General features: G+C 51.8%; 2 protein-coding genes across 5 annotated transcripts in view; both read right to left on the bottom strand.

Moving 5' to 3' along the window:
* Positions 1 to 49: 49 nt before the first annotated feature.
* On the bottom strand, positions 50 to 18,187 carry PPCDC (phosphopantothenoylcysteine decarboxylase). Of its 4 annotated transcripts, XM_065872431.1 has the most exons (5): positions 18,002 to 18,187; positions 5,343 to 5,438; positions 4,331 to 4,459; positions 526 to 694; positions 50 to 135 (listed from the first exon to the last, which is right to left on the bottom strand). In XM_065872431.1, the coding sequence occupies exons 1-5, from the start codon at positions 18,185 to 18,187 to the stop codon at positions 50 to 52; spliced, it is 666 nt and encodes a 221-aa protein (XP_065728503.1). The 4 variants fall into 4 exon arrangements, with proteins under 4 accessions (XP_065728503.1, XP_065728505.1, XP_065728504.1 ...); XM_065872433.1 differs by lacking the exon at positions 4,331 to 4,459 and having other exon boundaries at positions 18,002 to 18,136; XM_065872432.1 differs by lacking the exon at positions 5,343 to 5,438 and having other exon boundaries at positions 18,002 to 18,136.
* An 8,724-nt stretch (positions 18,188 to 26,911) lies between these two features.
* SCAMP5 (secretory carrier membrane protein 5) overlaps positions 26,912 to 27,146 on the bottom strand; it is a 44,488-nt gene continuing 44,253 nt past the window's right edge. The window contains exon 8 of the mRNA XM_065871746.1: positions 26,912 to 27,106. Within this exon, the coding sequence (XP_065727818.1) occupies positions 26,912 to 27,106 (195 nt within the window). The remainder of the gene's footprint in view (positions 27,107 to 27,146) is intronic.

The raw sequence follows: 27,146 nt of genomic DNA, 5'->3' as shown, positions 1-27,146 counted from the left end.
CTGAAAACACCTGAGTTCAGAGGGACATGCGTGACAGAAATCCCCGGGTTCAATTCTGCTGGAAGGCACCGTGCTGGGAGAGGACTTCTTTCACTTTGTCCACAATGGTGCCCACCTCAGCCATGGCCCCCAGACCTAGGGAGCAGAGTTCGGCTATGACCCTGCAGACTGAAGCAGGGGACTGTCCCCCACCCACCCTCACCCACTGCTCCCCGAGTGTCCCACCCAGAGCCCAGTGCCTGAGAAGGCCAGGACCAGGCCCGAGGCAGATCCAGCAAGTCCCTCCCGAGACACCCCCAGGACAGGCCCCAGGAATAGTTACAGCAGCCATCTTGAACTGTATGGGCTGCATGCCAGGGAGGATACCAGGCAGTTTACCTAACAACTCTGAGAGACAGGAATTACCACTTCCATTTGCCAGATGAGAAAGCTGAGCCGGAGGTCACAACAGGCTGGGATCTGAAGCTGAGCCCTGCCGCGGCCCCAGGCTGTGGGAATGAGCTGTGAGCCTGGCCAGACACCCACCTTGGTCTCCACAGACCAGCTTCTTGGCCACACAGGGGATCTCGACATAGCCGAAGGCCTTGAGCTGGCCCACCTGCTGCTCGGTGATGGGGTGCTCCCACATGGCGGTGTTCATCGCCGGGCAGAAGAGCAGGGGCTTGCTGCGGTCCCAGGCCCGGATGACACAGGTCTGTGAAAAAGGTAGGGGGTGCCTGCTGCTCTGCCTGCCACCCTTCCCTGGCCTTCCCAAATCCTACCCTCTGCTTCTGGGCCACAGCCAGCTGAGGACTTGGGATGACTGGGAGCCACTGTCTGAAGGGAGCTGTCTCATACTTTGAGGGTGGGGCTGTGTCTCCTGGTCCCTCTCACCTCCCCATAGGCTCTGTCACAGGGCCCTACACATAGGAGGTGCTCTACCAATGCTAGCAATGGCCTAGCCACCTCCAAGCAGACCTCCCTTACTGTGCAGAAAGGGCTCCCTCTGCCCAAGCCTCTGTCTTCCTCACAGTCAGCCACACCTCACAGACTGAAGCAACCCTGGGCAGCTGGGGGCAGGCCTGCGGTTCCCACAAAGCTAAGGACCAGACTGCCCAGCAGGTGGGCTCATCTATCCTGACACCAGCTCTACTTGAGGCCAACTAAAGCTTGGCCATGAAAACAACATCTTCCACATGACAAAACCCTCTCCCACGTGTTATCTCATGAACCCTCACTGCGACCCTGTAAAGAAGTTGCTGTCCCATTTCACAGAGGGGAAGCTGTACTTCCCAGAGGTGAGCCATTACCCAAGGACACACCAGACAATGATCCAGGGCAAGGCTTTGCACACCGCCCATGCCATCCTCCACTGCATCGTGCAACCTCACTACCTCCCGATGTCCAGGCCATCCCACCAAGTCACATACCAGAGCAGCTATGAAAGGGACAGACCAGCTCACAGAGTCTTTAGCACTGTGAGCTTTGCAATCACGTGGACCTGGGTTCAAATCTTGCTGTGCTATCTCCTGTTACTAACCATGAGAACTTGAACAAGTTCTTTCATGCCGGGAGTATCAGCTTCCTCTCTGCAAAAGCCCTCTCACTGGGTGGTCTTGAGGGCGGAGGGTGAGAATACTTATAAAGCTCTTTGCACAAGGCCTGGCACAAAGTACAGGATCCAGAAATAGTAGCTCCTGTTATTATTACAGGCATAGGCTCCCTGGGCCAGGGGCTGCCTCGGGGAGAAATAAGCTCTGGGGCCCGCAGGAGTGTGCTCCCCTGGGCTCTGACTGCTTCAGGCACCTCTGCCTAGGCTGTGGGCCCCTCAGGGAGACAGCAGCTGGCACACCCCTTCCCTGAAGTGGAGCCTGTCTGCAATAAGAGGGGGAGTCCAGAGAACAATGCCACGAACAGGCCAGGGAAAATGCCTGCCCTCCTCAGTGCCCCTGCCCTCTCCTGGGGACAGGAAGGAAGTTGGTCAGCACACAGCCTCAGGATCTGGGGGCTTGTGTCATCCCAGACACAGCGTTTGTTTCCCACCAAGTCCTCACAATGAGGCAACCTGGCTATGAGTGGACAGTTTCAGTCCACACTTCCTCTTGGCCCTGTGCCACCTGCTGCTTCTGCAGAAGTCATGAGCATACCTAGAAGAGTCCCTTGACTGCGTGTGGGGCGGGTGTTGGCAGGGCTGGGGTTCTAAATGACCTCAAAGGGAAGCACAGCAACCGGAGCAGAAACTCAACATCTCCATGCCCCACACCTCTCTAGCTTTTCCCACCTCATCTCAAAACTCAGCGCTTCCTGGACAAACCACAGCTCCTCCAAACCTTCCAGCACAAGAGGGCCGAAAGGAGGCATCAGTTCCCACAGTCACTTCTGTTTGGCCCATGTTGTGTGCAGCACCTCAGGCTCTGCCCCTGGGAATCCGCTTGGGTGGAGAGAAGGCTTGGATCCGGGTCAGGAGACCAGCTGCCAGCTATACTGGTGACCCAGGGAAGTCACCTCCTCTTTCTGGATCTGCTTGGTTATTTAGCACAAAGAAGGGCTAGAGCCTGAGTGGGCCAGAGGGCAGACAGAGATGCACATCACCCAGGCCAAGGGCCCTGAGACTGGGAACACAGGTTCATACCTAGCGCACTGCTCTAATGGCACCCCAAGCTCTGGACACTGGAAAGGGAGATGATCTGAAGGAGGGAGGAAGCAGGTCAAGCTTCTTTTGGGGAATATAAGGACAAAACATCTTTTGAGAGAGCACAGAGCCACAGACCATGATGACAGCAGTGTAAGATTTGCAGTTCTTTGAAATACTTGCACCTTCAAGGGAAACCTTTGAGGCAAAGGGCCTCAGGGCTGGTCCTGGGAACATATTCCACTGCTCAGCCAACTCAGTAGGAGGGAACCCCAAAGATTTCAGGGAGTGGTGGCAGCACTGAAGAAAAGAGGGAAGCAGAGCTTTCAGGAGTAAGGAAGGAGCCCTCAGAGAATTGGCCCGGGCCGGGGCTTAGCTCCTAGAGGTTGGCGTGCTTTGTCACATCAGCTGGCTACTGACCGACCAGTGGGAAGCCTGGAGATCTGGCGAGATGGTGCTGGTTACACACAATGCTGACGCACTTAGATGAAAGTGGCCAGGAGCCTGACCTGCTCCGCCGTCCTGTCAGCCAGGCACTAGCCCCATCAGGAAGCCTTCTTGATAACACTGCTCCTAGGCCTGCCCTCCTCTGCACTCCCCCACCCCTGCGCCTGCCACACAATCTGTGTGCTGCTCTTCTTCTGATCACCTGTGCTCTATTTCAAATGATGCTTAAATCACCAGCAGCTTCTTTGAGAAGTACCTTAAGCACCAGTCAACAAGCATATGAGGAGACTAACATCCTATCTAACCCCCAAAACCTTGACCCAGCTTCGTTAGTCACTTCATTTACTTTGGCTGTTAGCCAAAGTAGAATGACTGATTGCCTCATACATACAATAAGCATTTCCTGAATGCCTACTACATGCCCAGTACTGTGCAAGGTGGTGACGCCATTGTCAAAGGACTGACTGTACCACACACCAGAGCATACTCTAAAAACCCTCTCCTTCCAGACTGTCAGCTCCCTGTGTCCTCTGTGTCCCTCCACACAGGGCCTGACACATGGCAAGTTAAAGCTCAATGGATGAGGGAAGAGGGATGATAAGGGAGAGGGAGGGGGACCACACCCAGTCTTCCCAGGATGATCATGTAAACAAAGGCTCTTTAAGGACAACAGCTCCCTGGAGGTCCCCCAGGCCTAAGACAATCCCCACTCTGTACAGCTGGACTTCTCTTCCTCTCCTCCACCTTGGGCCTCTCGTCCTTTCTCCTTTCTTCCCCTTTAAGCTTTCCATAATATACAGGAAAACCATATCTCAGCTTTGTGGCTAAAGCTACAGGAGAGATAAGTGTGCCTGAGAGATCCATGCAGAAGTAAACGCTCTTATCCGATTACCCATGTGGATATCCAGGTCCTGATGGGAAGGCGGAGCTAAGGTGGGCAGGCAACGGGGTTGGGAAGGGAGACCAACAGAAGAGCATGTTGAGGGCAGCCCATGAACTATGGACAAAGAAAGAGCAGCTGAGCATCGGGGGGCAGGTGAGAGGTGGACACCCTCAGAGGGCACCCGCAAGTCGAGTCAACCCATCAGGACCAGGCCTTCTACCCACTTGCTGGAGCACAGGTGAGGCCAGGTGGAGGGTTGTCCAGGGGACTGTGTTCCGAGCAAACAGGCCCACCATAAAGGGATTCCAAGGTGAGAACAGAAGCAGTCTGCAGCTCAGCAAACTGGGAGTGCGGCCCAGGGAGGGAGGAGGGCCCAGGGAGTCACTCACAAGCAAGTTGTCACAGATGCCACTGGCCACCTTTCCCAGCGTGTTGGCATCGAGAGGAGATACCAGCATGAGGTCTGCCCACCTCCGCAGGTCAATGTGGAGAACTGGGTCGGATCGGCACTTCCACATCTGGCAGAGGGAAGGAAGTGGGGTCACCGGGCCGGCCATTCTCTCAGTGTGGAGGGAGGAGCGGCAGGTGGGGTGAGGGCCAACACAGACCAGGTACACTAAGTCAGGAACCCAAGGGAGACCACCTGAGAGACCCCCGCCCAAGTTCACTGCCACCCCTCTTGCAGCTAAGCTGGTGAACATTGGCTGTGGAGCCAACAGCCTGAGAGAAACCAGCCCTGAGGAAACAAACGCCCCTTGTCTCTCTGAGCTATTCCCTTTATGGTTTGGTTTTCAAGAGAACTGACATCTGGCAGGGAACTCCTGGCCTGTCTGCTTGAGGCGGATGCTTGGGTTGTCCAAGCCAGTGGAAAGGCTCTGGGCGGTGAGAAATGGAGGGGGTGGGGTGGGGAAGACGGGCCAGCCAGAAATGTTCTAGGCTGAGAATGTTTAAAAATGCCTGGCAGGGCACCCCTGTGAGGCCCACACTCGATGTCTAGTGAATCGGCCAGTGCCCGCCCCTCTGCAGGAGAGCAAAAGCAGAGCCCGGCAGCCGTGGGAAGTGAGGCACTCTCCACAGCCCCGACGCTGGGAGCCGCGTGGACAAGGGTGGTGGGAACAGAGCTCCTCTGTGGTTTCATCAGCCCAGATAAATACAAGGACACTCAACCTCAGGCACAGGGCCAAAGCTGAGGTCTGCCTGAGGTGGGAGGAGACTGTGGGCCTCCTGCAGGCCAGAGCTAGACAGATGTTTTCCTCATTGCCTCTGCCCAGAGAGCCCTGACCGCTGACTTGAGCCTGGCCTGTCTGCTCCGGCCACCAGAACCATAGGCTGCAGGGAGGATGGTCCTGTCCTATTGGTACAAACACGATGGAACTCAGCCCTGGGGCCCCCAGCACTGACCTCCCATTCATCAGCGTCGCTGTAGAGGGTGACAGGAACATCCTGGGGACTGTAGAAATGTTTGGCTCTCTCAGTTGTGACCACTGCTACTTCCAGCTGTCACCAAGAAAAAGTGGAGTGGGGGTGGAGAAGGAAAGAGAAACTTACCAGAGCCACCAGCCTGGAGGCCACACGGGGCCAGGCCAGCAAGAGCTTTCCTCACAGCCTGGCTGTGCAGAGGACTTCTCCCTCCGAGGCAGCGAGCCCCATGTTTGCATAGCTACTTCCGCTGTCACCCGAAGGTCAGGCCTCACCAGGTGCGGCCGTTTCACTTCCCTATCTGAGGTGCTGCCGAGGAATGAGTCACCAACTGCCCAGCGTATATAAAGCTGCAGGCTCCTGCCGCTCAGGCAGAGACAGACAGGAAGGGAAATTAGGGCAAGAAGGCCACGCAGGCCATGGCAGGCAGGAGGGGCCACCCCAAGGAGGCTCACAGGTCCTGAGCTCTGGGCCACACCACAGATCTGCCCTCTGCAGGCAAGGCACTGGGGAGCTGGGGTCCTGCATGTGGTGTCTGCAGCCATGGCCCAGAGAGAAAGCAGGCAGAGTCCCTTGCCGTACTTCTAGGAACAAGGCTTCGTGGGCTCTGGCTGCAGACAGGCTCCAGGAAAAGCAAACCTGTGTGCCCTACACTCATGGGGCAAGAGTGATATTTACCTTCACACTACTCATTTAGCAGATAAATTAATAATGCAAACAAGAGGGATGGTTAAGGTGCTTAACAGACAGAAATAGCACATGATAGGGTGAGCAGCACTAGACCAGTTCTCATGACTCGTAAAACGAGATGTCAGACTAACAAGCATGCAGATTAAAGGGGCCCAGAAGAGGTGGCTGGGAGGGGAGGAGTGTAGGAAATCACATCTTTGGGGGACATTTATCCAGGAGGGAAAAAAGTCAAGGGTGACAAGGACAGAATCATCAACTAACCAGAGCAAGGGTCGTGGGTGGCAGTGTCTGGGCTAGATGTGCTCTTTGGCCTGCATGGGGTTATAAACTTTTTTTTTTTTTTTGCTGCGCCAGGCAACATGTGGTACCTTAGTTCCCCGATCAGGGATCGAACCTGCGCCCCCCGCAGTGGAAGCACGGAGTCTTAGCCACTGGACCACAAGGCAAGCCCCGGGTTATAAACATTTTTAAGCCAAAATATACAAATTGGGAGATTTCACACAGAAAATCCAATTTCCTGGCTCCTTTTAAAAACCTGACTGGGACTTCCCTGGTGGCGCAGTGGTTGGGAATCTGCCTGCCAATGCAGGGGACACGGGTTCAAGCCCTGGTCCAGGAAGATCCCACATGCCACAGAGCAACTAAGCCTGTGAGCCACAACTACTGAGCCTGTGCTCTAGAGCCCGTGAGCCACAACTACTGAGCCTGAGAGCCACAACTACTGAAGCCGGCGCACCTAGAGCCCGTGCTCTGCAACAGGAGAAGCTACCGCAATGAGAAGCCTGCTCGCCGCAACCAGAGAAGGCCCACGCGCAGCAACGAAGACCCGACTCAACCAAAAATAAGTAAAATAAATAAATTTATAAAAAAACAAAACAAAACGGAGTGCTCTGGCACTGCTGGGCCCACATTCCTGCTTGAGAATGACTTGGTGGGACTTGGTGGGGCTGCCTCTTTGGATGGGCCGTGCCCATGCCATTTCAACCTAGTCCCTGCCTCTCCCTATCATCTCACCAAGGCTCCCTCTCCTCATTTGTTTCCTGCCTTTTGTGGGTTGTCAGACACTGTTCTGCACAGTACCTAGGAGTAAAGCTGGAACCAGGGAGTAGAAATCTCAGAGAGCCAGACTGCAGAAGAACTTCAAAAGGTCTGGTGCTCCCAGCTCTGCTGAAGAGCTCTCAGATTTGTCCATTCTCCCACTCACTCCCTCTTGGAACCTACCATCCCCCAAACTTGCACAAAACCTGAGGGACCTCTTTAATGGTCATTTAAACCAAACTCCTTTTGAGCCGGGGAGTCCCTTCTAGGATAGACCTGAACGAGCCTGGTCCAGTTCTGAACAAGATGGCAAATGAACAGGGCTGCTGTCCCTCCATGGAACCCAGCCCTGAAGATGTCACAGGACCAGCACAGGGAGAGCAGTGAAAGGCAGAATGGTGCTGAGACTCTTAAGACACGAGACAGTAATGACGTAAGGTGTGGGGCATAGTAAGTTAGAACTAACCACAAGAAGAAGAATATATAACTTTCGAACCAGCAGAAGAAAATTCAATCAACACAATAAAGGATAGGGAAAGGAGAAAAAAAAAAGCAGAGAGAACACATGATAAGCGGAAAGCATTAAATAAGATGGAAGAAGTCCTAATAGAATAGCAATTATAGTAATTATATAATTGGCTAAACTCCCTAATCAAAATTCAGACTCTCATACTGGATGTTTTAAAATCCATCAATCACATCAAAATGTGTCTGAAAAGACACATTTAAGACAAAAAGATATATAAAGCTTAAATAAAAGAATAAACTTTCAGTTAAATAAAGTGGATTAAACTCTACTCCCTCTCAAAAGCGCACTGAAATAAAAGTGAAGGGATTTTTTTAAAGGTATGAATCACCAGAACAAAGAGAAGAGGACAAAAACATAAACAAAAACCCAGCAGTTAAGATATATCAACACATAAGATATGGAAGTGGAAGGAAGCATTAACAGATCAGATTAGATCAGACAGGATCAGATTTTTTTTTTTTTAATGAACATTCCGGGAACAAAAAGGAACTCTTGGAAATTAAAATTATAAATAGTCAAATAAAAAATTCAATATAAGTTTAGAAGAAATTTTCAAAAAAGTAGAAGAGAAAGATAAAGAGATGGATAATACTATTAAAAGAGATGAGGTGGTCCAATGGTTAAGACGCCACGATTCCACTGAAGGGGGCAAGGGTTTGATCCCTGGTTGGGGAACTAAGATCACACATGCCGCATGGCACAGCCCCCCAAAAAAAAAAGATGAGATCAGAAGACCAACTCAAGAGGTCCAAAATCTGACTAATAATGAGTTCCTGAAAGGGAGAACAGAAAAATAGAGGGGTGAAAATTACAAAAGAAATAAAATGAAATTTCCCCAAACTGAAGAACTCAGAGGTAGGAGCCATCTCTTCTGCCTACAGAGCTCTGAGAAGGTGGCAACCTGTTAGGCTCAGGGAACCTGAAGTCTCATGTCCCTGGCATCCACTGAGTATAAGTCAATGGAGCCTGAGCCCACATCAGCTCTCCTCCTACTGAAGTATATGGGGTTTGCAATCAACAAAACCTCACAAGTTCTTTTCACCCATGTTGCTACTAAACCACAAGCCCCAAACTGTACTTGCGTTGTTACTTTCCCAAATGTAGCCCCTCACATTTCCCTGGTGAATCCCACCTTTCCAGAGTTGGCCCAGTGTTTGCTCAGTCTATGTAAAGAGCTCCAAAAATTTCAATCCTGTTCCTCCTGGCCTGTTCTCAGCCAGTACCACCATCAGTAGCCCCAAGACACAAATCCAAATGATGAAAAGGACAAGGTCAAGAGCAGAGCCCTTCGCCAAGGTCCACAGGTTGGGGGGCTGGGGTGGGAAAGAATCAAGAATGAACCCTTTCCAAGTAGGATCTTTCCCTGATTATAAACATGCTGATAACATTACCAGGTGGTCCAGGGGGATGTCCTAAGATTCCATCAGAGCCCTCACCAAATCCAAAAATACTCTAATATCCAAAATAAAATAAAATAAAATTGATATGGCTTGTCCCCAGTGAGCCCAATCAAACCCCAGTAACAACCATTTTCTAAGTGCTTTTCTAAGGGCTCACAAGCTTTTTCTAATTTGTGGAGCCTACCTCTTCCGCCTTTTTGATAAATGGACATTAGTCATCTCCAGCCTCTAGCCCCTCTGCTGTTTCCCACACATCCTGTAGGTCACCAACCACAACCTCAGCACCCCAGGACAGAACTTGCCAAGTTCAGGAGATGAATCACCCAACTTGGGTTCAAGTCTCTTCTGCCACCATTGGTCCTTTTTCAAACTCAAAAGAAAACAATGGAAGCCAAGTGGACTCAAGAGTCCCTGCCATTTCTTTCTGTCCCCCCACTAATGTTATACCATTGGCCTCCAGGACCAGGCATTGTTCCATTGCTCTTTTTCTAAATATGTGTAAGAGCCCTCTTGGTCGTTCTGAGTTTCACTGCAGGCTTCAGCTCACTCTGGTGACCTCTGGACCATATTCTACCTTTATCTTTGGTTATATGTTCCTCCTTTCCATTTAACTGCTTTCCAGTTTCCTTCAACAGACGGCTTCAACAGACATATCAGTTTTTGGTCACTGCCTTCTTTTCCTTAAGAGGACTACTTTCTTTCATTTCTAGGAGCTTCCTGACCATCCTGAACAATTTGCCACTTAAGATCACCCCAGTTCATCCTCTCTCTATTCTGAAATTTGGAAAGCTGCTTCCTGAAGATCGAGTTCCCCTACTCTCTCCAACTCCCAAACGGCCTGCCAGTTCTCAAAGTGAGGATTGTGCCTAGGGCCAGCCTTCAGAAACATACCCAGTTTGGTGATGGCCCTGTTCAGGGGCTCCCTCCTTCCTCTCAGCTCTACCTTTTCCTTCCTTCTGCATCCCCTTCACAGTCTTCCCCTGGCTCCTGGGGAATTCCAACCAGGGGTCCAAGTAGGCCTCCCACCCTGGTCCATAGCTGCAGCTTGAGATCTTCCCCTTAAGATCTTCCCCTAGTCTCTCAATCTATCCGTCTCTGGCTACCCTCCCAGGTTACACTGTCACTGTTAGGGAGCTTCTTGGGGTCAATGTCTTTCCTAAAGAGTAATGTGAAGAGTATGTAATAAGCCCATCCTTCCCAATGTCCCTCCCTTGACCCCTATCAAGCAGCCACCTTTCCTTGGCAGTGACCCTGACCCCAGTGTTGTCTGGCCAAGCCCAGGCTAGTTTTTCTGGTTTTAGAAGTATGTCACTTGATCTGATTCTTCAGTCCTGTGGGCTTTGTTCTTTCATTTTCATTCACTCTGTAAAAAGGTCCTGGGAGCCAAGAGCTAGGCCCTGGGTTGGCACACATTAAAAAAAAGAAGGCATGTTGTGTTACCTTCTGAGATACTAAATAACTTGGGCTAGTCACTCATTCACCCTGACCTTTCCCTCAGCAAATGCTAAGGAGTCTTGGCAGAGCAGAAAACTCCTGAGGACAGGAACCCTCCTTGGCTTTCTCTTACACCCTCCTGGGTCATCGTAGAAGCGGGGCTGGACATTAAAACAATCTCTCACACACATCAGAGTTCCTGAAAGGCAGCTCCGTGCTTGGCCCCCTGGCGAGACCCTGGCCAACAGTTTTTATGTCTTAATATTTTTAACCTGAGCTTCTGTGTGATGTGACCAAGGCTTGGCCAGACCTTATTACATAAGCTGCCTGCATTTTGCTTAGCATTTATAGAGATTTCTTCCTGAAACCAATTGGCAAGTCTGGTGTTCCTTTCTCTGTTGAAAATACATCAGCAATCCCATCTGGGGCTCCTGGGGAGTCAGGGAGGGGAAATGGAAAACAGAATTTGGGCAATACTTCCATTTTTACTTTTAGGCCCCTGGTCTGGCCCAGGCTGCTTCTGGGACAGATATCAAAGGGATCTGTGGAGAAGCACTTTCACAGCCACAGGATGAGATAAATCCCATGGCTTGAATGTCCACCTCCAACCTCATCTCTGGCCTCTATCCATTACAACCATGAGCCAGTAGCACCCTCTCCTCAAGTAGGACAACCAAAATGGCATTGTCCAGTGTTCCCTAGGAGGCAAAACTGCCCCAGTTGAGAACCACTCTCTACAGAATCATCCAATAGAACTCTCTGCAGTGAAGGAAACATGTCACGCCTGTGCTGTCCAGTATGGCAGCCTCTAGCCACATGTTGCTATTGAGCACTTGAGGTGTGGTTGGTATGACAAAGGAACTGAACTTTTGGTTTTATTTAATTTTAATAATTTAAATTTACATTTGAATGTGGCTAGTGGCTACCGTGTTAGATAGCACAGCTCTGGCATATACAAGGAAAGAAGAGCCCCGGCTGGAACCCCCAGCTCCGTGGCTAGAAAAAAGCAGGCGTTTCTAGTAGGGCATGTGATGATGGCTCCACAGGAGACTGATGAGGACTCTAAAGAGGAGACACCGGCTATGACTTAACCCGGCACAAGGCAAGGAACCCAGAGTTTTAGTGGCTTAGTCCTCTGGGCTGACACACACAGCAGAAGACCCCGACATTGGGCCTCCCAGTGTTGACACTGGTAGTGCCCGGGGCCTGGGGGCCAGCCAAGAAGCTGGCATGACTCTGAGCATGGGGGTGGTGGGCATACTCCAGATAAAAGGACTCTGGGTGCCGTCAGCACATGGGGCTGGGGTGGGGGGAAGCTGTGGAGGAGGTGGCCTCATTAACAAATCCCCGAGGGAGTTCCAGTTGGCTGAGTGGGTGTCCCAATGGCTCACAATGATGTCTCCACTTGACAAACATTTACTGAGCCTACTACACACATGGGAGCCAGAGCTGGTAAGGGCTCAGTGTGTCTAACAAGTGGGTGGGGTATATATGACCCCTGACTATAAAGCAAGACAGACCAGGCAGGAGTCCACAACTGCCTGGGGCTTCTCAGCCTCATGGCCGTGTTTAGGTGGAGTAGAGAATGCCCATAATCTGAGCTCAAGTCCACTTGCTGATGGTGGTCAGGAAACCGGCCTTGAGCCCCAGTTCCGCCAGCCCACTGGCTGGGGGAATCTCTGGCAAATTCTTCCTCTCTGGCCTGGTTTCTCCTCCGGAGCCATGAGCCATCTGGACCACAGGGCCTCCAGGGGCCCCTCCAGCTCGCTGCACCTCCCAGCCCTATTGTGACCCTTGTCCTTTCCCAGCAGGCTCTGCCGTTCTGTCCTCTGCCTCCAAACCGGCCTCCTGGGGGAGCTGGTATTCTAGTCGCATGGCCCATCCTGCCATTCAAGCAGGGCATAGCTGCTAATCCCTCCCCAACTAGAGAAATTTCTAAAGAATGAAACTAGAGAAGCAGACTGCAGAGGCTCTCCATAGGGACGCTATTCTGGAGTAGCAGGGAAGGACCCTGGGTGCAAGAGCCCTTGGCCCAGGGCTGGCTGCCTCCAACCAGTGGCCTGCAGAGGTCACTCCCTGGGGGAGCAAGCCAGGGAAGGATGGGGCTAGCCAAGCCAGTGCAGGTCCAGAAAAATGCCTCAGAGTGCTACTGCTGAGTAGATTAGTTTCCACAGCAGGAGCACAGAGCAGGCAGGTGGCCCCTGCCTGGAAAGAAAAAAAAACCTCAAACCAGGCCATGTTTCTCCTGCTCTCCTTTCCTCAATGAGCATTATTAAAAAAAAAAAAAAAAAAAAAGCATAAAATTACAAAGAACATTCCATGATATCCCTACTAAAAGCCCCACTGACTTTAAAAAATAAAATAAAATAAAATAAGGGGACCTCCCTGGTGGCGCAGTGGTTAAGAATCCACCTGCCAGTGAAGGGGACACAGTCCGGGAAGATCCCACATGCCACAGAGCAACTAGACCCGTGTGCCACAACTACTGAAGCCCATGCGCCTAGAGCCCGTGCTCCACAACAAGAGAAGCCACTGCAGTGAGAAGCCCACACACTGCAACGAAGAGTAGCCCTCGCTCGCCACAACTAGAGAAAGCCCATGCACAGCAACAAAGACCCAACGCAGCCAAAAATAAATAAATAAATTTATTTTAAAATAAATAAAAAATTAAAAATGAAACAAAATAAGTACACAGAGAGGTTAGAAAATCAAAATTGAACAGAATGACACAAAATGCAAATCTCCCTTCCTGCCCCCATCTCTCCACAAGGGTAACCACCTCCAGGGGGAAGACCACAGGCAGTAACTTTGATACGTGAACACACAAAAGGAATCATACTATATGCCAGCAGTTGGCACACCTTTTCTATAAAGGGCCAGATACTATTTTAGGTTTTGTCACAACTACTCTACTCTATAGTAGCAAGACTGTAGCCATAGGCAATACTTAAATGAATGGGTATGGATGTGTTCCAATAAAATGCTACAGACACTGAAACCTGAATTTTATATAATTTTATATGGCACAAAATAATCTTCTTTTGATTTTTTTCAACCATGTAAAAATGTAAATAGTTTACATATGTATGGTTCGTAGGCCATACAAAAACAGACAACAAGAATTTGGCCTGTGGGCCACACTTTACTAACTTCAGCACCTTGCTCATTTCACTTATATCTTGAGGACTGTCCCATATCAGCACACAAGATCCACCCATTCTTCTGAACTGCTGCCTCCGAATCCATCAAGAGGCTGAACCACAACTGCACCACAGCTCTATTGTTGAATATTTTGTTTGTTTCAGTTTTCTTTTAAAATTATAAACAGTGCTAAAATGAACATGCTTGTACATTTGGTGAACTTTTGTACCCTATAGCGGCGGTCCCCAACCTTTTTTGGCACCAGGGACTGGTTTCATGGAAGACAATTTTTCCACGGGTCGAGGGGGCGGGGGGATGGCTCAGGCAGTAATCCGAGCGATGGGGAGAGGCAGGCAGATGAAGCTCTGCTCAGTCGTCCGTCGCTCACCTCCTGCTGTGCGGCCCAGTAGGCCACAGACCAGTATCGGTCCATGGCCCTGGAGTTAGGGACTTCTGCCCTATAGGGTTCAATCCTATGGGTGAAGCAAGGGCTGTGGCCATTTTTGCTTTCTCTAGATATTGCCACAACAGTCCTCCGGAAAAGCAGAATTTACTTCATTCTGCATATGAGCAGGGCCCTCTTCCTGCACCCTTAACAGTCCTGAATGTCCTCACAGGCATTCTGGAAACAGCCTTTTCTAAGGCCAAGGTCTGCCAACTCCCTGGGTGGGAGATTTTTTCCACTTTTAGAAATCCTCTTCTGGCACTCAGCCCTGCTGACACCTACCCAGCAAAAGCTAGAGAGGTGTTCTGTTTTCTCCTCCATAGTGAGGAGGGTACCAACCAAAGGGCAGAAACTGACTAAGCTAACTGCTCAGACGTAAGTGCCACTCAGTTACATGACGATCACAGAACTGCAAAACAGCCACAGCTCCTACACCCTAGGACCTTCTCTCAGGCTGCCTTTGGTCCTAGTGCTTTTTGTCCTCACATCTAGAATCTTCTACCACTCATGCCAGAAGAGGCCTTGGAGATGCATCATTTGGGTACCTGGCCCACATTTTATTGCAGGGATAAGAAAACTGAGGCCATAAAAAAGACCTGACTTGCCCAGAGTCCCAGCATGAGAAATCCTCTATGTGCAACGCCTCTTTTGAGGGAGGGCTGGCCCCCACTGTCCAGCTCCTCCCACCTCACACAAAGCCTCCAAGGCTTCTTTGCTGGTGGCCACTCTCTCCAGCTGCTGGTGACTGAGGCAGAAAACCAAATCTACCCCTCCCCATCACTCCCCCATAGTCTCCTTGGTCTGGCTCTAGGTCAATGGTCCTCCTGGGAAGCCTCAACACACTGGTGGATCAGGAGTAATCCTGAGCCAGGTCTGTAGAATCCCCCAGCTCCCTGCCGCCCATATCCCAGCTGCTCGTTTGCTAGTCAAAATCTAGGGATCCCTAAGGGAGCTCAGCAAAGCCTCAAGCATGTGAATCCATGACTTAGGCAAAGAGCTGAGAAGGACTGCTCCAAGGGACAAAGACTACTCTTGGAGGTGACCCAGAGGGGGGCACTGGGGAGATCAGTACCATCAGGGAGTGTGGGGAACAGCCAGGGGAAAGGCCACCCCCCCGGGGCCAACACAAGGCAAGCAGGGATTCCCCCTTTGGTTACCAACACCTCACAAGGACTCCACTGAGCAAATCCAGGCTCTCTGGAGAGCTGTCTACCCACAGGATGAGAGGGATGTGGGCCCCTCCACACAAGCGGATGGACGGTGGCTCCACGGCTCTTCCCACATGGGCCGTCTACCAACCCCAACACCCCACACCACGTGTGGCTGCCCCAAAGGACACGACAACAAGGGAAAAGGAGAGGGGGACGGACAGGAAACAAACAGTGTTAAGCGCTTCCGTGTGCCAGGAGCTGCGCCTAGTTGTGGGCACAAGATGGCAGTTTCATCTGTGTCCCCCTCCCCCAGCCTTGCAAACATTCCCGAGGGGATGGGTGGCAGCCACCATCTTTATTTTAAAATGAGAAAGGCAGGCTCCTAGAGGCTAAGTCAGGCAGTCCTCTCTCCTTGTCACTGCCCTTCTGGCTGCCTGACCTTCAGCTTCAGCTCCAGCCAGAGACAGAGAGCCAAGTCCCATTCCACACATGGCCTGTCCCCCACAGAGGCTGGACTAAAAGGCCTAGGGTAGGCTGGAGAGCCTCGCTGCTTCAGGCAACCCTTTCCTCACACCCGCATAAATGCTGGCTGTGTGGGATGGCAGGAAGCGGTGGAGCTGCCATTTCCCTCTGCTCTGATGCTGCTCATCTGTTTCCTGGGATAGGACTCCCTGCCCCCACTTACCCCAAGTCCGGAAATTCACTTGCTCTGGGGCTATGGGAAAAGGGAACTGCATGGCTCCCTCCCTCCCCAGAGGGCGGTGGCAGAGGCTGTTGCTGCAGCAACGCTTCCAGGCCTCCCGCCCTCAAGGCTCTAGCTGGCCAGCTCCTACCAACGGTTCTGGGCACATGAGGCGGGGGCAGGCCGAAGGGGTTACTGCCCCAAAGCACCAGTGCCCAACCTCAGAGCAGCCACAACACTCTCCTCCTTTCCCTCTTCTGGCCTGACTGGCATCCCTGGCTGCCTGGAGGGTGGGGTAAGGGGATAACTTTCTGGGTATAAGTTTGTGGAAAGTTGGAAAAAAAAAAAAAAAAAAGCAGCTTTCCCGCCCTTGCCTGTGACTCCGGACATAGTCATCTGCAAGTGAGCACTGCTCCCTGCTGGACACTTAGGGTACACCCGCCTGCGCCACCCTGAGTTAGGTGCTATGTTTGTATCAAGCAAGGAAAAAAGCACAGCCTGGGCCTCAACGGCTTAACACTCCACAAAACTAGTGTCTGACAACACAGGCAGTGTCAAAGATAACCTATGGTTCCACAGCTTGGTCAAGATTCTCTTCTTAACCAAACTTTAGTCAGGCTCCTTGGAGCCACTTTTTCAACTAGGCCCGTCTTTGGGTTTTGTCCTCCAGAACAAGATTCCTGCTAAGTTGGTTTAGCCAGAATCCCCTACGCTCGATATCTGATCAGCCTGGATATCTCATCAGGCTCCTCATCCCCCAACAGCCCCCAGATCACCCTGGGCTGCCTTCAGCATGAATCCGGTCAGGACAGTTTTGCTAAAATCTCCCTTACCCCTGATGTTTCCTCTTAGTAATTTTCCATCCACTGACACACACACACACACACACACACACACACACACACACACACACACACACACACTGCTCCTTGGCTACAAATCTCCACTTTTCCTTGTTGTATTCAGAATTAAACCCAGTTCTATACTGAGATCTATTTCCCCCTATTGCAATAGTTTTTCTGAATAAAACCTGTTTTTACCACTTTACTTCTAGCTTTTCTTTAATACATCAAATGAGTTTTAAAAGGAAGGGAGCAGGGACTTCCCTGGTGGTCCAGTGGTTAAGACTTCGCCTTCCAGTGCAGGGGGTGCAGGTTTGATCCCTGGTCGGGGAGCTAAGATCCCACATGCCTCGCAGCCTAAAAACAATAAAACAATCACCAAAAAAAAAAAAAAAAAAAAAAAAAGGAAGGGAGCAAAACCACATGGGCTGAGGCAGGCCAGGAAGGCTTTTACATGAAGTGTTTGTGGAGAATTTGAAAAGGCAGGGAAAAGTAGGCAGGGCGGCACAGCCTGGAAGGGGCTGGGCCAAAGCAAAGGCCATCAGGGGGAAGCGTGGGATAGCTGGAGAGTGGCAGACCAGTGAAGGGCCTAGGTTACCAGACGAAGAAGTGGGGTTATCACCAGCTGGCTTTCACATTTTTTAAAGCCTTGAACTTTTCCTGCAAAAGAATATGCCCCAGAACCCCTACATATAAAACTGATCAAAGTTGAGGTGATCTGACCAAAGGCAGGGGGCTAAGCCCCCCACCTCCAACACACTGTGGTGGCCCCTGGGCATCTCTGAACACCTGAAGGAGCAGAGTTTGAAACCAGAGCTGCGGGCAGCGGGGAGCCCCTAAGGTTCCAGTGCATTTGGACTGACAGGACACCCATGGTGTCTAACAAGGAGGGAGGACAGAGCCACAATGTCCAGGATGGGGTGAAAGCAGAGGCAGGGAGCACAAGGCAGCCAGGGGGCGCTGAGAACTTGCCGCACTTCTCCAGCCTGCTCTTCTCTCATGCTAGTACTTCAGGGAATTCAAAGCAAATGTTTGGGAACCCAACACCTCCGTTCACCACAGCGTTCCTTTTGCAGTCTCCCCTCACTCTCTGTCTACTACCTAATCTAGCTCCTGGTTATACTGTCACACTGGTCTCTGTCTCCACGTCCCCCACATACCAATGCACACAGAGGACTTCCACAAACACCATGATTAAGAAAAAGAAAACCCTGTGCACTGCACAAAAACAGGCTGGCCCCAGAGCATCAGCCCTCTAATGCCCGAGGCTGTCTAGTAAGCATACTCACGCCAGGAATGTCCAAAAGCCTTGACACCAGAAGAGGCAACTTCAGGGCTGCAACACTCCCAGTGACACCGACAAGAACACGGAACTGTCTCTCCACCAAGGGTGCAGCAGCTGAACACGTGGCCCTGGGTTCCATGTGTGGTCTGGTGGCTTCGAGTCCTGGGAGCCTGCCAGAACTGGGCTCCATAAAGCTCTGCCAGGATTTAGGATCTAAAAGCAGAACAGGGGGTGCCTGCTTCATTCATACATTCAACCAAAATGTACTGAGACCCTGTATTAGAGCCTGGGCCTGATGTTAGTGTTCCTGAGGGGTCAACAGTCCCAGCTTCTGGGAGCGCACAGTGTGATAAGAAGATCAGACACGCTCATCCCACGTGGGTCAGTCACAATGTAATGTGGCCAGTGCCATGAGGCTGTGCTGCCTAGGAGTTACTGTCTGAGTAAGTCAGAGACCAAAAAAATAACATTCAGGTTGAGTCCTGCAGGACGAGGAAGTTTTTCAGAGAAGCAAGGAAATAACTTTGCAAGAAGGAGCAATCTTGCAGAGGTGAAGAGGCCTGAAGGAGGGTGGCAGGTCTAGGGAACAGAAAGCAGCTTAGCAGTGAGGCTAAAGCGTGATGGAAGGAGGGGGCAGTGGGGCGGGCAGGAGGTAAGGCTGCAAAATCAGGTCAAGGACTAAGTGTCAAGAGCAGTGAGGGCTATGGTGCGTTTTCATTTTAGAAAGACGGTGCTGGTGAGAAGTGTGGAGGGGGCCTTGGTGGTGAAGAGACTGGAGGGGGCAGACAAAGGAGCCACTGCAGTGGGCTAGGCTGGCTGAAGAGAGTGGCAGGGCAGGGTAGGTTCCAGGGATGCCTGTGGGGTAGAACCCTATGCAACAAAGGGGTTTGGGTGCTCCAGGGAGCTGAGAGATTTGCCCCTCTGTCCCTCCCTGTGGATCAGGCACCACCCTACAAATCCAAGGCCGAGAAGAGACAAGCATAAAAAGGATAAAGGCCACCCCATGAGACTAGCTGCTTGGTTTCTTCCTCTGGCCCTCAGATGTTGCTAGAAGTTGAGTGTTCATAATATGGCTGATGAACACATCAAAACCTACATTCTGGCAGACTGGGCCAGCAAAACATACTCCATCAGCAACAATTATCAAGGACCAACGACATCTAGCACCGGCAAAGAAATCGTGGAAGAGACAGCCGCTGCCTTTAGGGGATCTGTGCATGAACTGAGAAGACAAGAGTCACACCTGAAATCACTTGAGATGGGTCCTTCTCTGGGATGCACCTTTTTGGTGATCACTGATTCAATCTGTGCATCGGTTTCCTTGCCTTTCCCTCTCCACTTTCCCATGACCACCAACACCCCCAGCAAGCTCCCTGAATGTGCGACCTGGTCTAAACACCAACTGCCAGACAGGTATTGGGCCTGTAGTAGGTCCTGAACATCTGTCGAATGAGTAATAAACTGTACCCTCTGAAGTAGAGTGGGGCAGAGAACAGAAGCCTGGGCCATGAATCAGCAGCCCTGGGCCCTGGCCATGGTTGTGCTCCTGACCTGGTATGTGACCTTGGCTCAGGGTCATTCCCTCCCGGGACATGTCTCTTCATCTGAAAAATGCAAAGATAGGACCAGGTGATCTCTGAAGCTCCTTCCATCAGAAAACTTCGGAGTCAATGCATGAAAGACAGAGGTGAGGGACTCTCTCTACAAGGGGGTCCTGGGAGATGTACTCAAAAAGGGTAGAATCAACAAGGGGAAGGGAGACCAAGGCAGACCCCGAGGAGGAAGTCCAGTGAGTCACCCAATGGCTATCTATGTGGCTGCACACCCATAAGGGCTCCCTCTTCACTCCACAGGCCCCTTGGCTCCCTAGGGCCTCTTTGCCCATTTTTTGCCTTCAAGACTCAGGCACATAACCACATGAGCTGAGGATCATGTTTGCGTCTATTATTCCACTCCTACCTGGAAGGGTCTCCGAGGGGCCCAGACCCTTCTCAACAGGCGTTAAGCACAGGCCAGTTCCCTAGAACAGAACTTCCCCCAAAGTTCCATTTGCCAGCGATCTCAACCTCTACAACAGGGCCTCAGCCAGGGCCATGCTTGCCCAGAGCAGAACTGAGTCTACTCTAGGGCCTGGAGAGCCCTGTTAGCAACTGACAAGGTCTAGAGGGCCTATCAGCCAGCTTCCCAGAACTAATCAGTGTGCTAGCGAGCACCCACAGTAGGTGATAGAGGCACATCCTGCACTCTCCAGGGAAACCCGCCTGCCAAATCCCAAACCTGGACCCTGTCCTACCCCAGCCAACTGGTGCAAGGACATGGAGATTCCTGCAAAACCAGAAGCTGAATTTAAAACCTCCTCCAGGGAACTCCCCGGTGGTCCAGTGGTTAGGACTTGGCCCTCTCACTGCCGAGCGCCCAGGTTCAACCCCTGGTCAGGGAACTAAGATCCCACAAGCTGCACGGTGCAACAAAAAAAAAAACACAAAAATTTAAAAATTAAAAAAAAAAATAAAACCTCCTCCACATCAAATTGATATCATTCCTAGGGAATAGGTTACTGAAAGCAATCAGTTAAACTTGGGGCAGGAATCCATGCTGGTGACTTCAGCTGTTTCCCCATAGCAGGTGGTACAGCCCAAGATTTACTACTTAGCCTGCTGAGCGATCTTTGTTAAGGACCAAAGCCTACCTATCTTTCTAGAAGGCGGGTGTGGGGGGGATATGTACTTGAGGATCAGAAAGTGGAAAATTTAACCAACATCTGAAAGCAAGGTCAAATCAGTTCAATCTGACAGTCCCATGTAGGGTGACAGCTGGCAGGAGTTCTTTTTTTTTTTTTTTTGCGGTACGCGGGCCTCTCACTGCTGTGGCCTCTCCCGTTGCGGAGCACAGGCTCCGGACGCGCAGGCTCAGCGGCCATGGCTCACGGGCCCAGCCGCTCCGCGGCACGTGGGATCCTCCCGGACCGGGGCACGAACCCGCGTCCCCTGCATCGGCAGGCGGACCCTCAACCACTGCGCCACCAGGGAAGCCCCTCTTTTTTTTTTTAACATGTATTTATTTATTTATTTTTAATTCTTTTTTGTTTTCTTTTTTTGTGGTACGCGGGCCTCTCACTGTTGTGGCCTCTCCCGTTGCGGAGCACAGGCTCCCGGATGCGCAAGCTGAGCGGCCATGGCTCCGGGCCCAGCCGCTCCGCGGCATGTGGGATCTTCCCGGACCGGGGCACGAACCCACGTCCCCTGCATCGGCAGGCGGACTCTCAACCACTGCGCCACCAGGGAAGCCCTTTAATTCTTTTTTTTTTTTTGGCCATGCAACGTGGCATACGGGACCTTAGTTCTCTGACCAGGGACAGAACCTGGGCCCACTGCATTAGGAGCACAGAGTCTTAGCCACTGGACCACCAGGGAAGTCCCTTTTTTAAAAAATATTTATTTATTTGGTTGCACTGGGTCTTAGTTGCAGCAGGCGGGCTCCTTAATTGCAGCACGTGGGCTCCTTAGTTGTGGCAAGTGAACACTTAGTTGTGGCATGCATGTGGGATCTAGTTCCCTGACCAAGGATTGAACCCAGGCCCCCTGCATTGGGAGCACGGAGCCATAGCCACTGCACCTCCAGGGAAGTCCCAGCAGTTCTGTATGTTTACTCTCAAATCCCAAACCAGTAAGTCTATTACTCTACCCAGTCCCTGTTAGAACCATCTATTTGCACAGCCAAGGTAGCTGTAGACAGCACCTCATTTTCCTGAGCTCTGCTCTACTCATAGGAACTCTTGAGCAGCAGAAAGAGTTGGCAGGCAGAGAGGTTATAGGGCTGAAGGCTGTGATTACTGAGCCTCAAGCTCCCAGGGCACTAGCCATGCAGGTAGCCACATGCATACAGTCACAGCCAGAAAAATGACAGTTTCTCTGTCCTTTAGAAAAACAAGGCCAGACAGAGTAAAGAGCCTCAGCTGTGGCAGACTTGTGATGTGTAAGTCTCCTTCTCTGATGAGTTTAATTAGGACAGAGTTAAGTAAAAGTTTCAGGAATACTTGCCAGTCACAATATGGGCAGGTGTGCAGCCAGGGCAGGACCAGGGCTAAAAAAAAAGCCAGATGGGGTATGAGCCCAGCACAGCACAGGAATGATGAGGAACTGGGGCCTAGTAAAAAGCAGAACCAAATTTGGGTGGGTGGGCAGGGATCCAGGATCCATTAAGAGCTTGAATCCTTTAGCCTGATGTCAAAGTTCCTATTACTGGCCCCAAGAGTCTGCTCTGGCCTCATCTCCCACCAGTCAATACAACTCTGCCCCAGTAATAATGAAACACCTATAGTTCCCCATAGTGGTACTCTTCCCTCAAACCCAGTCATTAAAAGGAGTCACGTGGCCACAGGGGCACTTTAAACCCCTTCCTCCAAGGAAAGGCAAGGAACTCTTCAGGGAGAGCTCAAGGTCTTGACATTCTGCTAAGACTGCTCTTCTCTCAGGACGTCTCTGGCGGGCCAGTGGTTAAGACTCCGAGCTTCGAATGCAAGGGGCTCAGGTTTGATCCCTGGCTGGGGAGCTAAGATCCCATGTGCTGCCAGTGCGGCCAAGAAAATTAAAAACAAACAAACAAAAAGACTGCTTTTCTCTCAAACCAGAAGCAGGCATGCTTCCAGAGTCTGCTATTCCTGGAATCCCATTAGGCACCCCTCCTCAAGGCCACATGTTGGGGATATATAGATATATATTACATACACACGCAGTGACTACTAGTGAGGGAGTGACTGAGAACTGCCACCTCTCAGTCACTTGGAGAGATGTGGAAAACTCCTGCCCCAAGATACCCACCACTTCCCCAGCTTGGGAATCTCCCCTGCCTATTACCTGGCACAGGCCTCCAATACTTCAAAGTACAGCACGAAGTTTTTCTCTGACAAAATTTGGCCTTTCATTTTTAATGCCATTCGGCACTTTTAGGTGGAGCCAGGGGACAACTGCAATATCCCAGGGCTTTCCTTTTTCTATTTTACCAACTTGTAAAATATAGTTTGTACTTTGGGCTATCCCCATTCCTTTCTGGAGGCAGGCTCATGGATTTTGTTTTTGTTTCTTTAAGGCAAAAGGTTAAGTGTGGGTAACTGATAGGACCACCTTTCAAACTAGATTAAATGGTACTAGTTCATTGCAGAGCAGCACAAAGCCGGGATGGGAGCGTGTATATATGTATATAAAGGCCCCACTTCAGGATGGAGACGGGAAGGGGTCCATAGCGCTCCGGCCCCACAGGTTCCACAGGCCCTACACACACACACACACACAGCCGCAGACCCGCAGCAAAGCTTCTCGGGCACCGATAGGAGGGAGAGAACACACACACACACACACACACACACACACACAGTGAGGTCACACACAGAGCCACACACCCAAAATCGCGAATGAAGCTTTTCCAGCCTCCCTCCTGCCCCACCGCGTGAAACCAGCCTCCAGAGGGCCCCCCAGACTCCTCACCCGCGTCAGGCGCGTCTCAGAGCAGCCCCCAAAATATCGCGATACCTCGGTCACCCCTCCCACAGATTCTGACTGGCACGCAACGCTACCACAGTCGCCGGCAGCCTCCGCGACTGCGCAGACTTCTGGGAGTTGCAGTCCACTTCTCAGCCTTCTGGGAACTGTAGTCCATTCCGGGGAGTCCTGTCGGGAACACCAGCTTCCAAGTTCTTGGTATTTCCTGTGCTCATCTGGGCCTGGCCCAGATTGTCTGACCTACTTACCCCCGCCCCAGCCCCATCCCACACTGCTCATCACTGCAGCACTTAATACTTAACATTTACTGAGCCTCTTGTATGTTTTAAGTGCACAGGATACAGAGCTAAATCAGACTCTTCCCTGCTCTTGAGACAAAGAGGGACACAAAAAATTACAGAATAAGGTCCATGAGGAAGGAGAGGGTCCTAAGTAACAATCAGAGGCAGAGAAGCCCTCTCAGAGAAGGAGTCACTCAAGGTGAATCTTGAAGGATGACCAGGAGCTTAAATAAAAAGTGCCAGAACAGCCCTCCAAGTGGAGGACACAGCATTGGCAAAGGGAAAGCAGAGGAAAGCACGTTGGATACACCTCCCTGCCTCCTTCATCCTCCAGCATCCACAGGCCCCTGGGTCCTCAATCAGCTGCCAGTCTCCTTCAATGAGAGCTGAGGTGGGGCCCTCTGTGCTCTACCCCTGCCCTGCCTACACTGACCATCTGAACCAAACCACCCCTCACCCACTGATCCAGCCTTCTACTTCTTCCTCAGGCAACTCAGAACTCCTCCTCCTAACAGGCAGAAGGCCTCTGTGGCAATTTCGAGGCTGCCTCAGAGAAAGAACCACACAGAGGTGTGTGACTTTTGGCCTCTGGGAATGACAGATCCACTCAAACCACCCTATCCCCATTGCCTACAGCCCATGGTGAGGCTCCACACAGGCCCACATGAAGACACATGACACAGCAGGACACAGAGGGCCAAATGTTCCCCTTTATTATGGTTCATTCAGTTACCACTGACAGACACATTGGCTCAGGCAGGTCAACTGCCAGTTGGAGAATGGTCTGTGTCTCCCAGAAACAAGGAGGGGCAGGGGGCACCAGCAGAATGCAAAAGCAGGTGACTGGCTGGCCAAAGACCTGAGGATTTCCAGACTGACCTGGGCCTTCTTCCACCCGACCCTCAAGCCAGACCATCCAGCAGAGATGTATCTGTGCCCAGCCCCCACTTCTCATACTGGCTCCCTCCCCAGGAAAGTGCATAGTTGCCTGGAGATGCAGCATCCCAGGGCCTGGACAAGCTGGGCCACACACAGGTAGCAGGTCTTCCTAAGGGCAGAGCCAGGGCATGGCCACACAGGTCTGAGCCAGGAAAGAGAAAGGGCAGGTAGGACAGGAAATCGACTGGAGGTGGCATCCAACAGGTCAAGGATGCTGGGCTGGCAGCTGGACCACAGGCCTCCTGGAGTTACCAGAGAGACAAAGAGAAAGGGAGCCAGAGGTCTGGGAGGGGAGAAAGGAAACGGGAGGAAGAACCTAGACCTAGGGTCTCTTTTCAGGTACTAGGGCCTGTGACAACTGCTTTCTGCAGAGAAAGTGGTGGAGGAGAGAGCCAATCACATTCTGGCCCAAGCCTAAGGGACCATTAGGAAGATAACTTCCCAGAGGCCCTAGCTCCCCTTACAGGAAAATGAAGTACCTGGAGCTCAAAGCTCAGGACGGCACCTGGAAATCCAGGTGTTGGGTTCTAAGCTGGAGCCACCCAGAGTGGCCAGGCAGGGTTTGGTTTTTCAAGCTAAATAGCCCAGGTGGGAGGTGGGGGCAGTGAGTGAGAAATGGGCAGCTGCTCCTTGGGTGAGAACCCACTCCCCTCCAGGCCTCCGAGAGAGCCAGGGCCTCTACGAACAACATTCTCACAATGTCTGGCACAGAACAGGCCTGCAGTCACTGGCCTGGAAAGGAAACGGGTTGCTGACAGGGTGAGGAAGGGCCAAGAATCAAGTCTAGTAGGCAGAGAGAAGCAAGTAATCTTGATTTGAAAAAAAACAAGAGCCAGAGAATCGCCCCTCCCACCCGACCTAAACTGAAATCACATTCCAGCCATTGTGCTTCCACATAGGATTGGGCCTTGAGTTCAAGTGCCCAGAACTGCCCTATGACCAAGAGTGAGCTGGGGTGGGGGGGATGCATGATCCCCTCTCACCGGGCCCTGCCTGCCTTCTCCTCTGATCTTCCCTCCAGAACCAGCCCTCTGAGCCTATCCCTTCTAACAGACCCAAACAGAACAGCTATCGCTCCCAGGAATCCAGTGGTCATTCAGAGACACCTAGCACCTGCCCAGTGGGCTTGGGCCAACCAAACGACACCCAGGGACCAGTAGTTATTTACATACCCTCTGCTCCAGCTGCACCTTTACACCTGAAAATTGCCTGGACACTACCTAGCTCTTCAGGGAAGGCAGTGGAATCTGCCCTTATGGATGGCAGATGCCACCTAGAACACAGTAGGGGTAGGGTAGGAGAATCAGGCCACAGCCGGGACATAGGCAGACGGGGCTCAACGGGGCTCTGGAAAGAGAAGGAGGGGAAGGCAAGGCAGGGAAGAGAGGAGCCTGCCTTGCATTTCCATCCCCTGGATTCAGGTACCCAGCTGGGCTCCGCATCTCCGGCTGTGGGCCCTCCCACATCAGGGCTAAGGCTCAGCTCCCCTGTCTGCTTCCTGGATCTGGGAAGGGGCTCAGTCTCAGGAGCAGATACAACTGGGACACTCAACCTTGGAGAAGACAAAGAAAAGCCACAGAGAGAAGAGAGAGACCCTGGGCAGGAGAAGGGACCACAGGAATCTGACAGCAGGAAGAGAGGAGGGGAGGAGGAGGTTGGGGGTGGTGGCGGGGAGAGACCTGGATCAGAAGGAGCAGAAGAAGATCCTCTGTGGGTCTCCACTCTCCCCGCTACCATCCCCATGGGTTCTAAATACTGCTGCTCCCCAGTAAGACCGAAAGTGGAAACAGTTTCAGCTCATAACCCTTGGGAGGGGGCCAGGCTCTTCTGCTATGCCTCCCTCTGCCCCATGAAGGGTCCCTGGGCCAAGGTCAGAGGGGGCAGCCTGGTGGAGGGTGGGGGGCTGGTTTAGTTCTAAACATACATCTAGCACCACAACAACAGAGACCTTCACTGCACACTATTCACAAGGGGACACAGACACGGCTATCACCACACGGGACAGCTCCACGTGAATCCAAGGGTGTGGGGGAGAGGATATACATATATATGTATATATATATATATAACTCTGATTCTTTGTACAAAGTGGAGGAGGAGAAAAAGGGAAGGGGGAACCCTGCTTGGTCACCACAACGTGTGGCTTGAGCCCCCGTTCCACCGGCCCCCAGCCAGCTTCTGGTAGGCTTGGCTCGTTCACATCTCATTGGAGTATGTGTAGTTGGGGGTGGCAGAATACTGAGTCTGCGGCTGATTCATGGCACCCTGCGCCGCCCCCATGGCTGCGTTCTGGGCCGCCTGCTGCACGTGCGGGTTCTTCCATGCCCCCGTGGTCCACTCCTCCTGAGCTTTGCTGAAACTCCCCCCGCTGCCCCGATAGAATTTATGAACCTGTAGAATGAGGAGCACAAGGAAGGGTTAATCAAAGGGA

Source organism: Phocoena phocoena, chromosome 2 (genome assembly GCF_963924675.1).
Source record: "Phocoena phocoena chromosome 2, mPhoPho1.1, whole genome shotgun sequence".
Classification (NCBI taxonomy): Eukaryota; Metazoa; Chordata; class Mammalia; order Artiodactyla; family Phocoenidae; genus Phocoena; species Phocoena phocoena.
Note: the sequence above shows the minus strand (reverse complement) of the source record. Positions and strands in the feature narration are given on the sequence as shown.

Bases quoted from the DNA above. Each gene is read 5' to 3' on its own strand.
- PPCDC (XM_065872431.1), bottom strand. From the start codon at position 18,187: ATGGAGCCCAGTTCTGGCAGGCTCCCAGGACTCGAAGCCACCAGACCA. The intron at 5,439-18,001 runs GTGAGTATGCTT...TCTTGGTGACAG, and splicing joins GGCTTTTGGACATTCCTGGC to CTGGAAGTAGCAGTGGTCAC. The intron at 136-525 runs GTGGGTGTCTGG...TCTGCTCCCTAG, and splicing joins GCTGGTCTGTGGAGACCAAG to GTCTGGGGGCCATGGCTGAG.